We start from the raw sequence: 16617 nt of genomic DNA, 5'->3' as shown, positions 1-16617 counted from the left end.
GGAAGTCGAAGGAGCCAATCTTAAACATTCAGAAAAGGCAGGGGCCTGAGTACGATTCTGGTGGCATTTTCAGAGGAAATACTGCCAAGTGGTAACACTGTTACTGCATACAGTACACATGCAGTAACTTGGAGGTTCTGCATGACTCTGAGACAAGCAGATCCTTCAGTAAATCCCAATTCTGGAGTTCCATAGGACCCCAGGAGGAAATACTATATTAGCGCATGCAGAGTTACAACATGCAGTAATATTGCGTGTGCTAATGCTCTAGTGTGGCGGTAACTACCACCAAACAAAAGCAGGTGGAATGAAGGAATATCAGGATTGCAACTTGGTGGAGTGATAACACATCTAGTTTTTAAAATACTGGAGGCCTGATCATGAGTCTGACAGTATTATCACTGGTAGTATCGTAACACTAGTTTACTGTTACTTCCAGCGGTAATTACTTGGTTCCTGGAAAGGTCAGTATGATTCCAAGACATGCAGTCCTTTCTGTTATTCCCCATTTTGAGTCCAGTAGGACTCAATCGGGTTCGGTAATTACAGCATGTGGTAATTATCGCAAGTGGTAAATACTGCATGTGGTAATTACTGTGGGCTTCATTACGAGTTAGGCTGAAAATCAGAAGTAAATCCTACAAAAAATAGTCCGGAGGAATTACCGTTACTGCCACTTGGTCAGGTGGGATTTCCACCTGATTACAAGTGGTGGTGGCAGTGTAATTCCCCGTTTTTTTGGGACACAATGTTTTTTTTTGCTGAATTACTATGGTGGAATTACCGCTGCTGTAATTCTGCCAATTCTGCCAATTTTTTCAGCGTTGAGTGGGAAGATTTACCACCAGGGTTTTTCTGGAGGTAAATCCTCCATTTAAAACACAAACTCATAATTTGGCGTAGTGGTAAAATTGGCGGTAGCTCAATTAATGCCAATTTTACTACTTACCGCCTAACTCGTAATGAGGCTCTGTGTGTGGTAATGCTTTTCTGTGGCAGTAATTCTCACAACACATAAGGAGACAAAAACAAGTGTTTTTCGAAATGAAACTCCGAATTTGGTGGAGTTGTAAAACACCGAGTAATGGTAATTACTGGAAGTTTTACCACTATCGCCAAACTTGCAATCAGGCTCAGGGGCTTCTTTCAGAAGGTCAGATACTGAAAACGGGCCTTTCAGAACAGGTGGAAAAGAAACACATGAAAGTAAGATCGATTTTTAAGAAGAGCTGTGACTCCATTTTGGAATCTGGTTAGAGAAACCAGTAGAGTGCATTGTTTACATAATGTACAGTACTTAAGGTTTTTGTCTGAAAATAATGCTTTCGATGTTTGAGGGAGGTTGGACAATAGCAGGCTTCTATTCCCTCTATTAATGTAACGAAAGGGAAGGGCAGGTGTTAGATGGTTGGCAGTGTTTGGGCTAGAATGTTACAAACTATTGTACTAATCACTTGTCAAGCACAAAATGTTGATAGTTACAAATCTGCTTCCTTGGTGTGTTTTATTTAGCAATAAAAGTAGTTTTAGTTATTGGGAAGCTAAAGAATTTCCACAATGGGAAGTTCAGATATTTGGTCTATTGTTCGTGTTCTTTCTGTTCTTGCCACGTGGGTTCAGCCCACACTACCACAGGTGAGTCATCGTACATGGCCAGATCTGGATATCCCATTGCAGTTACTACCTTCATGGAAATAGAGCCCGGCTTGGGCTATCATTCGACTGGACTTTGACAAACAGGAAATACACTAGCCTGAGGCCATTGCTTCCTCTTTAGTACTGGCCAGTTGCAGACCAGAGCAATTCTAAGCAGCCACCCAGAGCGCCCTAGGTATGGGGCAACTGAGATGAACACCTTGGCCCTAGGGCCATCCAATCCGAACCCAATGGAAGTCAGGAGCTGACAAAATGGTACTGCGTCTACGTTAGTATGGAGGCGTGTATTGCGTACACCAAAATCCACCAAAGAAAAATTAAAATAGCAAAAACCAGGACCCTGGAAAAAATGTTCAACGGGTTAGGCATAGGCTCTCCGCCATCAAAGGTATGGCCAATGCAGGCACAGCAGAAACCTCTCTCAGTGATGAATGCCATCAGTACCCAGTCCAGCAGCACTTGCTTTGTAGACCTAGGAAGGCTAGAAGGCTGAGGCGGTCCAGTTCTGACCCGGTGAAGTTTACATGTAGACCTCTGCTACCAATGCATTGAGCCATTGGTGCTCACAAGCCTACTGGCCATGCCTTCAACTCGTGACCAGCCACTGCCTTTGAGCACCACCATCCAGCTCTCCTATTTACTTATTCCCACCACTGCCCTCACACCTGGGTCCCCCATCTCATCTGACAGCTGTGGACGACCATGCGCCTTCACATGTGTTGATGTGGCAATGTCCCTCTGCCCCTCTGTCCTTGCACGTGAGAAGGAATGCCTTCCTGCTCCCTCCACTGCTCTGGACTCCGCTACATCTACCTGCCTCATCAAGGTCGTGTTGCGCATTCGCTCGCACCCATGCAAGCTATCCTCAACCCTACTAGCTATGCGCGTGCCCATTCCTATTTGCTAACAATGTTTCCAACAGCTGCATCTCTAAGTTCACCAAAATCCCAGGTACGCTGACCTTTCTTCCATGATATGAAATGATAGTTTATTTATATAGCGCCTATACCCAATGTGTTTCAAAGCGCTTCAAGGCAAGGGAGGGAACAAGGAAAATACAATGACATTCTTACAGGCCATGAAAAGTAAGGATGTGATATTAACTATCGTACTTGGCCTGATGACATTTCAGATAGTGCAAGAGCAAAGACATAGATAAGGAAGGGAGGGGGAGAGTGGGAAGGAAATGGAAACAGACAGGCGACTACCGTACTAGGCCTGATGACATTTCTCGTAGAGCCAGAGAAAACAAAAGGTGAGGGAGAGGGGTGCAGAAAGGGAGCAGAGGAAGAAAACAAGCAACTATCGTACTAGGCCTGATGACATTTCAGATAGTGCTGGAGGGGGTGGGAGACAAGTAAGGGGAGGAGGAAGGAGACATACGAGGTTGCTATCATAGGTCCAGGGACAATTCTGATAGAGTAAGTGCATAGAGGAAAGTAAGGGGAGGAGATAGGAAAAGGAAGAAAGGGAGAGGAGGAGGAACAGAGACTAAGCAGTCATAATGTTGCAAGCCAGGATACAAGATGAAGATGGGAACAGCATGATTCAGGGCCACCATGAGAAAGGTTGATGCACCGTGAATCAATGAAGTCCATAAAAGTCAAATCCAGCATTGGCCACAAGACAGTGATGGTGAAACCAGAATGTATCAGGACAGACTCCTGCATAAGTAGGCTGGAGGGGCCAGGGGGAGCAGGGTAGAAGAATCAAGCAAACAAGCAACACCTGTGTGCGAGAAGGGTGGGGGCACAAGGGAGCATCACAGGGGGAGAAAAGGGGTCGGGGATGGCCTGTGGGGGCAGAGGGAGTAAACACAGTTGGTGCTTGCTTATCCGCTGTCTGAGCAGGGGGTCGGGCCTTGGGTCCTCCTGGTCCAAACCGGTCCAAACAGGAATTGCCCTTTTATTTACCTGCCCTTCACTTCAGACGCCCGGGTGAGAGACGCCCTTGATCAAAGAGTTAAGAGCAGTAAGAGGCAGGGCTAAGAAGGTGGGTGGTGCTTAGGCCAGGTGACTTAGAACCACTTGCATCTGCCCCCAATCTGCAAAGGAAAAGAGAATGGAGGGTCCTTAAGTAGGGAAAAGAGCAGCAACCAGGAAGGTGCCAGGTGGGCAGGGCTTGCTAAGTGGGTAAAAAGAGCAGCAACCAGGAAGGTGCCAGGTGGGCGGAGCTTAGACCAGGTGACCTAGATCCACTTGCACCTGCTCCCCATCTGCAAAGGAAAAAAGACTGGAGGGCTCCTTCAGTAGGGAAAAGAGCGCCAACCAGGAAGGCACCAGATGGGTGGGGCTTGCTAAGTGGGGAATCCCTTTGTCCCTTCGTCCTCTCCCTCGTTCTCCAAACCGCCCACCCTTTTCTCCCAATGTTCATTCTTCATTGTCGACTGGCATGCCAACCCAGGCTGTGCCCCTGTTGATCAGTTTGCAAGCCTCTTCCCACCACTTACATGCTCTTTTCTTATTCTCTGGTCAACCTATAACTTGCCATTGCACAGAGGAGCCGAGGGCGGTTATCATTCTACCCCTCCTGAAGAAGCCATGTGCTGACCCAACAACCTGGCCAACTGTCAGACTAGTGCGCTTTTCCCCACACTACCCTAACTTTCTCGAGTATGTGGCGCTAAATGCTCTGCATCCCACACCAGTCTGCATTCTGCAGCGCTCTCCCATGTCTCCAACTTCCTCGCTGCTGCTCACCGCAATCCTGGCTGATATCTCCTGCTGTTAACCCGATCAACCACCCTTCACTCCTTCATACACTCTCTGCTCTTGGCCTACAGGAGACCAGCCTGGATTGGGTCACCTCCTAACCCATCTCCTAAGCACATCCTAACCATCTAACTCCACCTCTTGGAATACGGACACGGCCACTTCCATTTGCCTCCCGGTGGGCGTTCCCAAAGGGTCTGCCCAGAGTCCCCTCCTCGTCTCATCCTATCCTCTCAGCATAGATGCCTCCACCGTTGGCATCTCCTAACATCTATTCCCTGATTACAGAAAAAAACATCTGCTTTCCCTTCTTCACTGACAGACTATCCTCTGGCATCTCTTACCATCTCTCTGCCATCCGCCTCTGGGGGGCCCTCTGTTTCCGAATTCTCAACCCTACCCAAAGAAATGATCCTTCCCCCCTACATCCTCCCTTCTCCCCTTTCATAAATCTTTTCACTCTACTCCCCGGCCTCCATCCATCAACGCAGGCAACCTAGGGGCAATGTCGGATGGAAACCCAAAACTCCATCTTCACAGCCACAGCTGCCAAGCATCCTACTGAATATCCCCAAAATGCGGCCCTACCTGGCCCATCACTCCACACAACCAATGACTGCAACTCTGGCCCTCAGCAGAATGGAAAGCACCATCTCTTCATGGTTCTTCCATTCTATTCCTGGGCTCCAGCCCTCCACAAAATAACTTTTAAACCTCCCACGTTCTTTAGCCATCTCTGCGCAACACCTAACACAAGGTGGGTTTCCATGAAACACCAGTCCCTCTGCAAATCCCTTACTCTGCTCTTTCAATCAATCTAGAGTCTAGCTCGTCCCTCTCCAGATAACACTGTCGCCCGATACTCTGGTATCCAGTGAAAATGTTGCCAGCAAAAATGTATTCAGTGAAAAAGTAGTGGTCACAACACCTCTGCAGTGAAAAAGTTGCCAAGCAAAAAGTAGTAACAAAATGCAGCTGAAAGGTAGCCCAGAATGCGGTGCTGCAAGGGTAAGTGTTCGGGTTAAGGAGGGTTAGTGGGTGATGCAGAGGGTCTAGAATGTGATCCTTGCAGCCACATAAAGTCAGGCTTAGAGCAAGGGTATGGTTAGGGCAAGGCCTATGGAATTCGTGGTGAGCTGGGGACGAGGTTGGAATTAGGTTCACTGGTTATTTTCCATTCATTTTGTATTGAGTAACATGCAAATAAAATGCTTTAGCGCACGGAAGAGTTTGTGTTCTCTAAGAGTTCAGGGTAGTAATTAGAATTCAGAGAAGGTTTAGGAACGGAGTAATGGTGGTTGTGGAGGTTTTATTAAACGTTTTACTCATTGTTAGGGTTACAGCCATGTACTTTTGTGTATTTAAAACTGGCTCTTTGACGACCTTATTACAGCAGCATTTTCACACTTTGCATTGATTGAATTAAAGGACTACATTTTTTAAAGCGACTTTTTGCTGGGGGCATATTCACATAGACCCAATACTCTTCCTTCTTCCATTCTACAGTCTCTAGGCCTGATCACCGGCTCTGTTCCATACTCACCGTCAGCTGCCCCTTGTGTCTGCTCGATTACGCCCCTTGCTTCTCACCACAGGGACTCCCTACCCTCGAAAATATACCACTACTACTACTACTACTACTACTACAACTAAGAATCCGAATAATAATTGGCAGTTTTATATAGTGCTTCATGCTGAATTCTGCACGCTTCTAAGCTCTGTAATGACAAGTATTATTATTACAAAACGTAATGGTACTTAATGAAGAATATCACCACTGTACTAGACTTCTAGCACCTTCTATTTCCATCCACTCACAAATTCCGACTTTATTCCTACCTTAAGATAATTGTACATTACTGTAAAGTCCTGCATATTATTTATATGTTTGTCATTACTTTCCCCCTTTAATGGTCCACATTTTCCCGCCAAGATATCAGCACATTTTTATTTATTTATTTATCGATGATTTATAAAGCACCTACTTAGTGTGCAGTGGTTAGTAGCGCCTCAAAAGGCAGAGAAAGTAGGGAGGGAAAGGTGGGAAGAAAGGACAAGAGCAAGAGGATTAGACCAATCACAGCCATGGAACATTCCAGATCGGTTTAGTGCTAAGGGGGAAAGGGCGAGTGCTAGGAGAGAAGTAACACAAATCACATCAAGCAAAGAAAACACCATCTTAGTTCTTTGCCTCGCCATTGGTGGCGACAGCAGACCAAGGAAGACCGGGAACAACGTGGTCTGGACACAAAAGTCTAATTAAACACTAGAAGACTACTGAAAAAGACACCCAGATTTCGGGCCCATGGGACCAGCTTAGTGGGTGCACCGATAGGGTGAGCCGTGAGAAAGGTGGAGCAAAGGATATCTGTTTTGGAGGCATTGAGACAGAGGCTGTTATAACATTTCAATGTTGCATTATTGCGAATAACCCATAAATGTCAATGGTCTACACCTGTTTCCATTAATTTACACTGTTTACATAAGAAGGACTGCGTTATTTTATTTATTTATTTTATTGTTAATTTATAGCACGCTTAATACCAGGGAATGGTTTCTAAGCACAAGATCAGGATTCAAACCTGTGTTGCACCACGTTGCCTTGCTTCTAAGACAAACGTGTTGCCCCTGAGCTATCCTTCCTCCCCTGAAAACACATAAACACAAACACAAAGCAAGTGTTCTTCGTACAGTAGCCTGTCAATCACTGCTAAAAGCTATGTTGTGTGGTTATCAACCAATGGACCCACAGCGACCATTTTACCACAGCTTCTTCAGAGATGGCAGACTTACCATTGGTGTCCAAGTTGTACGTTTTCTCTTCAAGTCTGGCTACGCCGTCCCTCTGCCAAGAAAAGAAATAGACACAAATGAGGCCGAGAGAGGAGAGAGGAAAGAGATGGGGGGGGGGGGAGAGAGAGAGAGAGGGAGAGAGAGAGAGAGAGAGAGAGAGAGAGAGAGAGAGAGAGCGAGCGCGCTGGAGGTAGCGATTGAAGGGAAAGGCGTGGGAAATTGAAGGGGGACTAGGCAGAGTTGGAGAGGACCGGAGCACTTTTGTAAAACAGCATCAAATTGAAAATGTGTCCTTCTTCACGTCTTATGCAGGGTACTGCACACAGCCCTAACCTGCCCTCCTTAGCTCCGCCCAGCATCGCTCTTCAGTCCTTTTCTATCGCCAGGTGTTAGACCTTATAAGCAATAATAGAGGATACTTATCAGAGGGTACGGCAGGCGGGCATATGGAGGAAAGGGGACTATGGACTAGGAGTAAAATAGTCACTACTGTGAGTAACGTTGTTATACTCCTACGTCCTGTACCCTTTCCTCCATACTTTCAGGAGATTACCAAGCACTCCTTACAGAATAACGGGTGGATGGAACTCCTTTACTGAAAGAGGTTGTGTGAACAGCTTGCCCATACTGAGCATCAGCCCTGGAGCTCAGGTCTAAGCAGTAATGTTTCACAAAAGCTGGTGTGAAAGCCCATGTAGCTGCTTTGGCAACGGTTCAATGTGTTTACAGAGCGACCAATAGGTAGGAGGCAATGAGGGGAAAGCATAAGCTTTCATGTTGACCCATGAGCTGCAAAGAGGACCACCTCTGGCGTGTCCCATTGCTGGAAAAATTGGAGATGATATGGCTGTTCATCTCACACTCGTAACTGATGCCGACTGGTGCCTGAATTAATCTGCGGTCACATTGAGGTGACCCGGGATGTGTGGAGCCTGAAGCCAAACAATATACTGGATGGCCCAGCCCAAATTTGCATGACAAGATCCACAAGGAGAGTACAGTCTGTGTTGCCCTGCTTGTTGATGTAAAACCTCACTTTAAGGGAGGTTTTCAAAAAGGCAGCTGTGGCCCGCAGAGGTTGGGCTGCCATTATCACACACCATGCGCGAACTGCGTCACCGGAGTAACTGAAGCAACAGTCTGCCCAGGGGAGTCAGGGGCCTTGTGTGCCATCCTAGCCTTGAACAAGGAACCTCGGCAGAGCCGGTGCTGGCAGATCTAGGGTGTTTACTAGATACGTCAGGGGCTTCCCCAGAATTAGCCTCTAGTGGAGGATCCTCGGCAGAGCCAGTACTGGAAGGTCTGTGGTACGTGACCGCCTTCCTGCGCCCCCTCAACAGAACTGGTATCACCATGGCCGCGCACACGGAAAGGCTTAGGGATATACCTTACAGCCAGGACCCTCGATGAGGGACTCTCACTTCTGTTGGTGACCGATTTAGCCCCCAGCAGGGGAACCTCAGGTTTAACCCTGGTCTAATAGCCACCTCGAGAGGGGCCTTGAGCCAAGACTCGGTACAGTTAGCTCCAGATGGAGAAGCCCCAGGGCGAACCCTGGTATCCAAAGCCACAGCAGAACTGGGGTCAGCCTCAGCCCCAATTGGGGAACCTTGGAAGAAGATCTGGTATTGGGAGACCGCTGCAGGGCCCCTCAGATTAGTTTCCAATGCGATTCGCTGAGCCGAGACCAAAAGGAGTACCGGAATCTCAAGTGTTCTGCTCCCATGGGGAACCACAGATATTTCATATGCGGGCTACAGAGAACTGCAGATATTTCATATGCGGGCTCCAAGTGGGGTAGGAGGAAAGGGGAAGCAAAAACCCGCCTAAACGATGGATAAACCCCACCAGTCTTCGGTGATGGTTTGCCACGTCTCCAGACGAGACGAGATTCGTCCTCCCACCAAAGTGTAGTGTGACTGACAAAAAAATATCATTTGTTGATTTGTTGGCAGGGAGATTATCTGTCCCTGTAGAGGAGGCTGATGGCCAAGAGAAAAACCAACCACCTTGCTGCTGCCTCTTAAGCAGAGCTACCAACAGGAGTTTCAGATCGGTGCACACGGTGACCCTGAAACCTCCTGATCCAAGAGAGGGGCTGAGTTTGAGACGCTAACCTCTGTGTACAAGGGGCCTTAGTTGAAGCTGTCGCCAGGATCAACAAACAGGTCCCTGTTGTCCACATAACATGGAAAAAAAACTGCTTGGCCCCAAAGGAAAAGCTCCCAGCACCAGTCGACATGAAAGTTGGCGTAAGGGAGGTATCCAAAATGGCTGCCGTGGACCAAGGAGGCTGGGCCGCCATTTAGTCAACACCTGAAGAGAACTGCGTCAAAGGAGAAATGAGGCAACTGTCCCCTCAGGGGAGTCAGGGGACTTAAGAAACACTTAGCCTTGGAACAAGGATCCTCGGCCGAGCCGGTGTTGGCAGATCTATGATGTTTAGTGGACATCCTAGGAGCTGACCCATAATTAGCCTCCAATGGAGGAACCACGGCAGAGCCGGTACTGGAAGGCCTGCTGCTGATCACCTTCTTTACCCCCTCGGCAGAATCGGTATCACCACACCACGAGCGTGGAACGGTTGAGGAATGTATCCTACCAACAGGACCCTTAGAGGATCTCTCAACTCAGTCGGTACTGTATTTAGAGGAACCTTGGGTTTTAACCCGGGACATATAGCTCTCTCAAGAGAGACCTCGAGTGGAGACCTCAGGGCGTACCCCGGTATGAGTGTGGAAAACTCCAGAAATGGAGACCTCAGGGCGAACCCCGGTATCCAGAGCCAAAGACGAACTGAGCTGAACCTTAGCGCCCAAATGGTGAACCTCGGAACTACGTCCGGTTTTGGCAGGTCCTCTGAATGACCCTCAGAGAACACTCTAGTGCACCTATTAGGCCCTTACGGCACCTCAGGGGAATCCCTGGTAACAGAGCCACACAAGCCCCTCCCGGTCATGGAATACTCTCACTGAGCGGGGCTGCTCATCGCCGCCCTCCTCCGCTTAAGGCTCCTCCCAACGAGGCGGAAACAGAAGACTGGTCCTCCACGCCAACTGCCTCAGGTTTTTAAAAGAAAAACCAAATCGAAGCCACCGGGGACAGGGTGGAACAGGAGTGAAAAGACGCTTGAAATACATCCTCATAGGGTCAGAGTGCATGAGCATCTGAAACTTCACAAAAAACTCATCCTCAGCTGAGGGCTTAAGAGGATGGTTGCCAGGAGGGTCCACCCAGGCCAGGCCTACATAGATCAGATGAGCAAAAGCTGGAGGGAGCGATACAGTATGAGGCAGCGGAGCCCACGCACGCCAGTCAAAGAAGGGCAGAACGGGTTACTATTGCCGAAAGGAATGTTCCCAGCGCCAGACCTTGCGAACGTAGGTGTAAGGGAGGTATCCAAAATGGCCACCGTAGGCCACACAGGTTGGGCTGCCATTTTTTCACCACCTGAAGAGAACTGCGTCACATGCGTAGCTGAGGCAATTGCCTCCTCAGGAGAGTCAGGAGGCTTAAGTAACACTTTAGCCTTACAAGGAACTGGTCTCAGATGCTTAGTCAACATCTTCGAACCAGTCTCAAAATTAGCCTCCACCGGAGGAACCTCGGACAAGCCGGTACCAGAGGGAATGCGGTCCATGACCCCCCCTCTTTGCCCCCTCGACAGAACCGGTACCACCACAACCCTGAGCCTGAGATGGTTGAGGACAATACCTCACCGACAAGACCCTCAGAGAAGGCCTCTCAGATCTGTCGATATAGACTTTAGCCTCCACGAGAGGGACCTCAGGTTTCAACCTGGTACGTAAAGCTTCCTTAAAAGGGGCCTCAAGTCGGGACTCGGTACAGACTTTAGCCACCACAAGAGGAACCTCAGGTTTCAACCTGGTACGTAAAGCTCCCTTAAAAGGGGCCTTGAATCGGGACTCAGTACAGACTTTAGCCTCCACAAGTGGAACCTCATGTTTCAACCTGGTTACAGTGGGGAAAGCTCCAGAAACGGAGACCTCAGGGTGAACCCTGCTATCCCAGTACCCAGTCGAACTGGGCTTAACTTTAGCACCGTGATGGTGAACCTCGGAACAATGTCCGGTACTGGCAGGTCCGTCAGAACCCTTGGAGGAATCTCCAGTACACCTGTTATGCCCTTGGGGCATCTCGGGGGGGGGAAACCCTGGTGACAGAACTGCAAGAAAGGATCTTAAAGTACTCCCTCATGGGGTCAGAGTGCATAAGTCTCTGAAACATCCTGAAACAAAGGCATTCTCTGACAAAGAGGCTGCCAGGAATCAAGACCATATGCGGTAGTGGCATCCGAGCACGCCAGTCATAGGAAGGGCGGAACGGATTCACACTGTCGCGTGGAAAAGGTTGTCCACCGAAAAGAAGATTCCCAGCACCCGCCGTCGATAGCGTGGGTGTGAGGGAAGAATCCAAAATGGCCACCGTAGACCACGCGGGAAGGTCCGCCATTTTGTCAACATCTGAGGAGAACTGCGTCACATGTGTAGATGAGGCAGTTGAATCCACAGATTGGACAGGGGACTTGAATGAAATTTTAGCCTTGACACAAGGATCCTCGGCAGAGCCGGTACTATGGGGCCTTGGATGTTTACTGGACATCCTGTCGCTTGAATTAGCCTCCAATGGAGGAAACTCAGCAATGCCTGTAACAGAGGAGTTACGTTCGACGACCTCTCCCTGGGCCTTTTCAACAGAACCGGTACCTCTTTGAGCGCGGGAAAGTTGAGGAATCCACCTCACAGACAAAACCTTAACAGGCCTCTCAGTTCTGTTGGTACAAACATTAGCTTCGTTAAGAGGAACCTCAGAACAGAGTCCAGTCTTCATAGCTCCCTCGAGAGGGGCCTCGAGCCGTGGTTCGGTACAGAAAGCCTTAACAGAGGCCTCACGGCGCTCCGCGGTGTCTGTGTGGGAAGCTCCAGACAAGGAGACCTCGGAGTGAACTACGGTACCCAACGCCTCAGCACAACTATGCTGGCTATTAGCACCTGATCGGTGAACCTCAGATCGTGATCCGGTATAGGAAGGCCCCTCGCAGAAACCCTCGGAGAAAACCCTGGTACGCCTATTAGGCCTGCGAGGCACCTCAGGGATTACCCCGGTAGAAGAGCTTTTGAAGCCCCTCCTGGACCTGGAGGACCCCGGGAAGGAGTGCCCCGGCCAGGGTGCCCTGAAATGTAAAGAACTTACCGGCGTCTCTTCTTTCCGTCAATGAAGAGTTGGAAATGCGATGGAGGAAGATTTCTTCCCACCTACAAAGATGACGTTGAAGTGCATGGACCAAAAGGGAGTCGCAGAAGAAACACGAGTCCCAACGGTGATCCGGTTCTAGACACCCCTAGCAGAGAGAATGGGGATCCGCCCTAGCGAAGCGACGCTTGCAAGAAGAACAAGTGGCAAATCCCAGATGCTCCGGCATAGACGGAGGACTACGCGACCGCAGAACCGGAGCAGGAGAGAAGGACAATGGGAAAGAAAAAAGGTCTTCCCGGTGATGCTAGTGAGTCCAGCCCCGAACGTGTGGAGAAAGGGCTGAAGGGCAATGCGTGGGGCAGAGTTTACAAGGGCGAGGTTACGGCTGCGTGCGGTTCCACACGTAAAAAGAGAAGAAGGACACATTTTCAATTTGCTGCTTTTTTACAAAAGTGCTACGGTCCCGTCCCATAGGACGGAATGTCCCAAAAGTATGGAAGAAAGGGGACGGAACGCAGGAGTATGGCTATATCTGGGTGTGCTTAATAGGTCTCAGATCTCCTTGTTCTACAGTCAACAATTTAGCCTGTGCACTGCATCTGTACTGTACTTAGCCTCTGGACTGCATCTGTAATTAGCCTCTGGACCACATCAGTTCTTAGCCTCTGGACCGCATCTGTTCTAAACCCCTGAAATGCACTTGTACATAGCCTCTGGACCGCATCTGTACCTAGTTTCTGGACCGCATATCACTCTTGTCAGTAGAGCACTTCCCAAACACACATCAACAGCAGTGTGTCAAAAGTCCTCAGCTCAAGTTAACCACTTAATCACGAAGGTTTAACACAACAACAACAGCATGACAGGAATAGGTGAAGGTTACTCCAAACAAAACATAAAGCACTCCAAATAAAATGTCTCTCACAATTCCTCTTGTAGGTTCTCAGGATCCCCCCCCTCCATCGGACTCTGTATTTCAGCAAAGTCCCAGTCTCTGCTATTCATAGTTTTCCTGGTGTCAGTCTTGTGCAGGTATGGCAAGTAGTGTAGACCTTCCTCCTGGCCTCAGGCCCGAACTGCAGCTTGTTGACCAGCTATGTATTTAGAGTTACTTTAGAGTGGGCCTTAAACTAAGTCCCTGAGCTATGGGTAAACAGGGGGACACCCAAAGGTATTTACTGGGTTCTCATTAGACTTCTTGCCACCTCCCTCTTTAAGGGTCCTGTTTCTACAGCCTCCCAATCCAATCTCTCTCTCCTCCTCAATGGCCTGCCATGAACCTTCAACCTGGAGGACCTTCTCCTAATACTTCCCTTTCTTTCTCTCTGTTCTTTTGTATGACCTGTCAGCATCGTTTCTCCAACCGTCCCAGGCTTCCTTGGATCTTCTCCCGGTCTCGCCTTCCTCCGGCTCTACTATTCTCTCTCAGATCTTCCTTTCCTCCTCCGGCTCTACTATCCTCTCTCAGATCTTCCCTTCCTCCTCTCCCCTGCATCGGGGAAACCTCTGCTTCAGTTCTCCACCCTTGTGACCCTTTCCTGAAACCATCTCCTCGCTGCCCACTGACTTCTGTTTACACACCTTCTGCTCAGGCACCTCTGTATTAAGGGTTGGCTTCTTCGGCCTGTCCTCTGTGGTTCCTCTCACCACTTCCTCTGCAGCTTCTATCAACACTTCCTCCTTAGCTCGTCTCCACGCCTTCTCCTTAAACACCTCTGTAACCAAGGAAAGGTTTGCAATCTCTCTCATCCAACTTCCTGTATCCTTTGCTCCCCAACCTCCTGGTACTCTCTCGCCCCAAGTTCTTGTGTCTCCGTCTACTTGGCTTCCAAGGTCTCTATGTCTCAAACTTCTTGGCTCCCTCTAACCAGCCAATATGTTGGGTACTTCCATCCCAGGCCTCCTGGGTCTCTCCTCTGACCTCCTATTTCCTGTCCATTCTCCAGCCTTAAGCAGCTGTATCCAAGTGAGCTCCTTTTCCCCACTCTCATTGACTTCTGCCACAGACCCTAACTTCCAGCTTCTCCCTGGCCTAAGGGAGCTCGGGTGGGTCCTGGTATCGGGATTGGCCGTTGGGCCCTCCCCCATAGGATGACTTACAGTTCTAATGTTGGACGTGGGGCCAGCAGGTCACTCCTCATTGTCGGCCTTCTCTTTGCTTGACATACTCGGTCCTGCCGTTCGGTTGAACTACCTAAGCCTAACACGTTTTAGATGTATGTGTGAGGTGACTGGTTAACTGTTCCAGATGTTTCTCTTGGCTCCGGCCCGTGTCATTCTCCTGTGGGTAGGATTTGGCACCTGCAAGAGGGGTGCCGAGAGTGCAGTCGCTACCAGATCCGCCTGTAAGGTCAGGCAGGGGGCTTAGTCTCAGATGGTAAATGTAGAGGGGAAGGGAGTTAGCATTACATGAAGAGATATTTAAGATTTGAGTTGGAGACAGTTGCATGAAAAGTGCAACAATGTCCTTGGCTTAACCCTGGGCACAGAAATTAGGGTGATCAAAGCAGCTGGGGCTGCCATGAGCTTGTAGATGATGGACCCAGAGGAGGTATATGGGGGATCCCCGGACAGGCCCCACCGGTACTTGCAGGAAGGGCCAGTACAAGCACTCAGCAAACTAGGCAGCTGCCCAGGTTGCTGGCCATCAAGGGGCTGCGTGATGCACTCCTGCAAAGCACAGTGCTTACAGGTCTAGGAGGCACTAACCTGGCAGTAGAAGTAGTCTGCAAAGTGTAAAGATTTACCATAAACCAGATATACTTAATACAAATCTTTTTTTTTTTTAAAGTAATCTTATTTCCTAAGAGGATCTGATTTTGTTGTACACATCAAATTGTCTGGTGCAAAAGTTACACCACTGAGGCCCAACAGGAAAACGTCTTGATAAAACAACACCGGAAGCCCACTGGCCACTCACCAGAGGCAGGTCATAGTCATGGCAGATACCGGCTGGTACTTCTGGAGGGCGGCCGAGGCTGACACCTCTTGGAGAAGCAGGAGGAATATGGGATAGGAGTAGGAGGTCTCATGCAAGTTTCCGCAACAAGAAGCTGAGTAGATGTTTCCACATGATCTCAGAAGAGGACAACGCGTGCTGTGCTTTCAGCGCATTTTCAATAGGAGGATCAGTCTGATAGAAGGAGCCTTTTGATGCAGTTCTTAAGGGCCGCCCTATGAGCACTGGCCCCATGATTGGTTTGCTGCTGGCTATGCTTTCAAGCTATAGCATATTTAGTCATGCACATTTAAAATGACGTCATGAATATACTATTTTGAGTACCTATGCTATGCTACTGACAAGTTAGCATTTTTTGTGTTTGGGAGAATTCATAGCTGCAAACACTAGCATTTCTTGAAATGTTAGCAACCAAAAACACAACCATTTATTTGCAATTTTCGACACTACATTTCCAAACAACGCTGAAGCGCAATGGACAGGGCTTGCGCGTGTGTGCCCGCGTATGCGTATCTAGTGCAGGCAATACAACCCGGATAAGCATGCTGTCTGAGAACATGTGCATGCTAAGAGTAAATGAAGATCGCTCAACCATTCCAAGATTTATTTGGGTGGTCTAATTTTATATAGCGCCAAGGACGAGTATGCTCGTCCTTTTGGCATAGACTTCCATAATAGCCTGGCACTTAAGGGTTAAAACTTACTGTGAAAGGCATGAAACTAAATGAATTTGGAAGGTCATTGCAGAATACAGGTAATTTGATGAAGACATATGTTCTGACCCTCTAAATTAGGGTCACCCAAAAGCAGGGCGGTTGAAATAGGTCACTAGGAGAGGCAATCTACATAGGGGATGCGGATAGTGCTGTACGTTCAGTGAACTTGCACTCCAAAAGAGCGCGCGTGCGCGCATGCGCCTGTGTGTGAGCATCAACAGCGGTGCTTACCACCCCCATTTTCTTGACCTCCCACACAGGAAGTAAGACCCACAGTGAGATATTGCAGAGAGAGGGCGCAGAAAGCAGGCATGTTGGTACTCTCTGCTCCTGGTACCTGCCCCTCTTCCTAGCCAGCTGCAGGTACGCGCTGCTGATTGACGCAGAGGGGCACCTGAGTGCAGAGAGTGTTAGCGGGCGATCCCGCCGCCCCCGTGAGCCCCCACACCCCCGTGCACACAGAGACACACGGAGATCGATGTTGTTCGTGTGGGCTCCCCGGTGGCTCTGCTGCCGCCGGGCGACGCCCCTTTTATGGCACGCGACGGAGTGAACGTCACTCCGT

At 49.1% G+C, this 16617-nt stretch overlaps 1 protein-coding gene across 1 annotated transcript in view; it reads right to left on the bottom strand.

The window, feature by feature from the left end:
• LOC138521816 (complement C4-B-like) overlaps window positions 1–16617 on the bottom strand; it is a 528615-nt gene that overhangs the window by 167839 nt on the left and 344159 nt on the right. The window contains exon 22 of the mRNA XM_069634932.1: window positions 7161–7212. Coding sequence (XP_069491033.1) covers window positions 7161–7212 — 52 coding nt within the window. The remainder of the gene's footprint in view (window positions 1–7160; window positions 7213–16617) is intronic.

This window comes from Ambystoma mexicanum, chromosome 13 (genome assembly GCF_040938575.1).
Source record: "Ambystoma mexicanum isolate Mex_15411 chromosome 13, UKY_AmexF1_1, whole genome shotgun sequence".
In the NCBI taxonomy this organism is placed as follows: domain Eukaryota; kingdom Metazoa; phylum Chordata; class Amphibia; order Caudata; family Ambystomatidae; genus Ambystoma; species Ambystoma mexicanum.
Note: the sequence above shows the minus strand (reverse complement) of the source record. Positions and strands in the feature narration are given on the sequence as shown.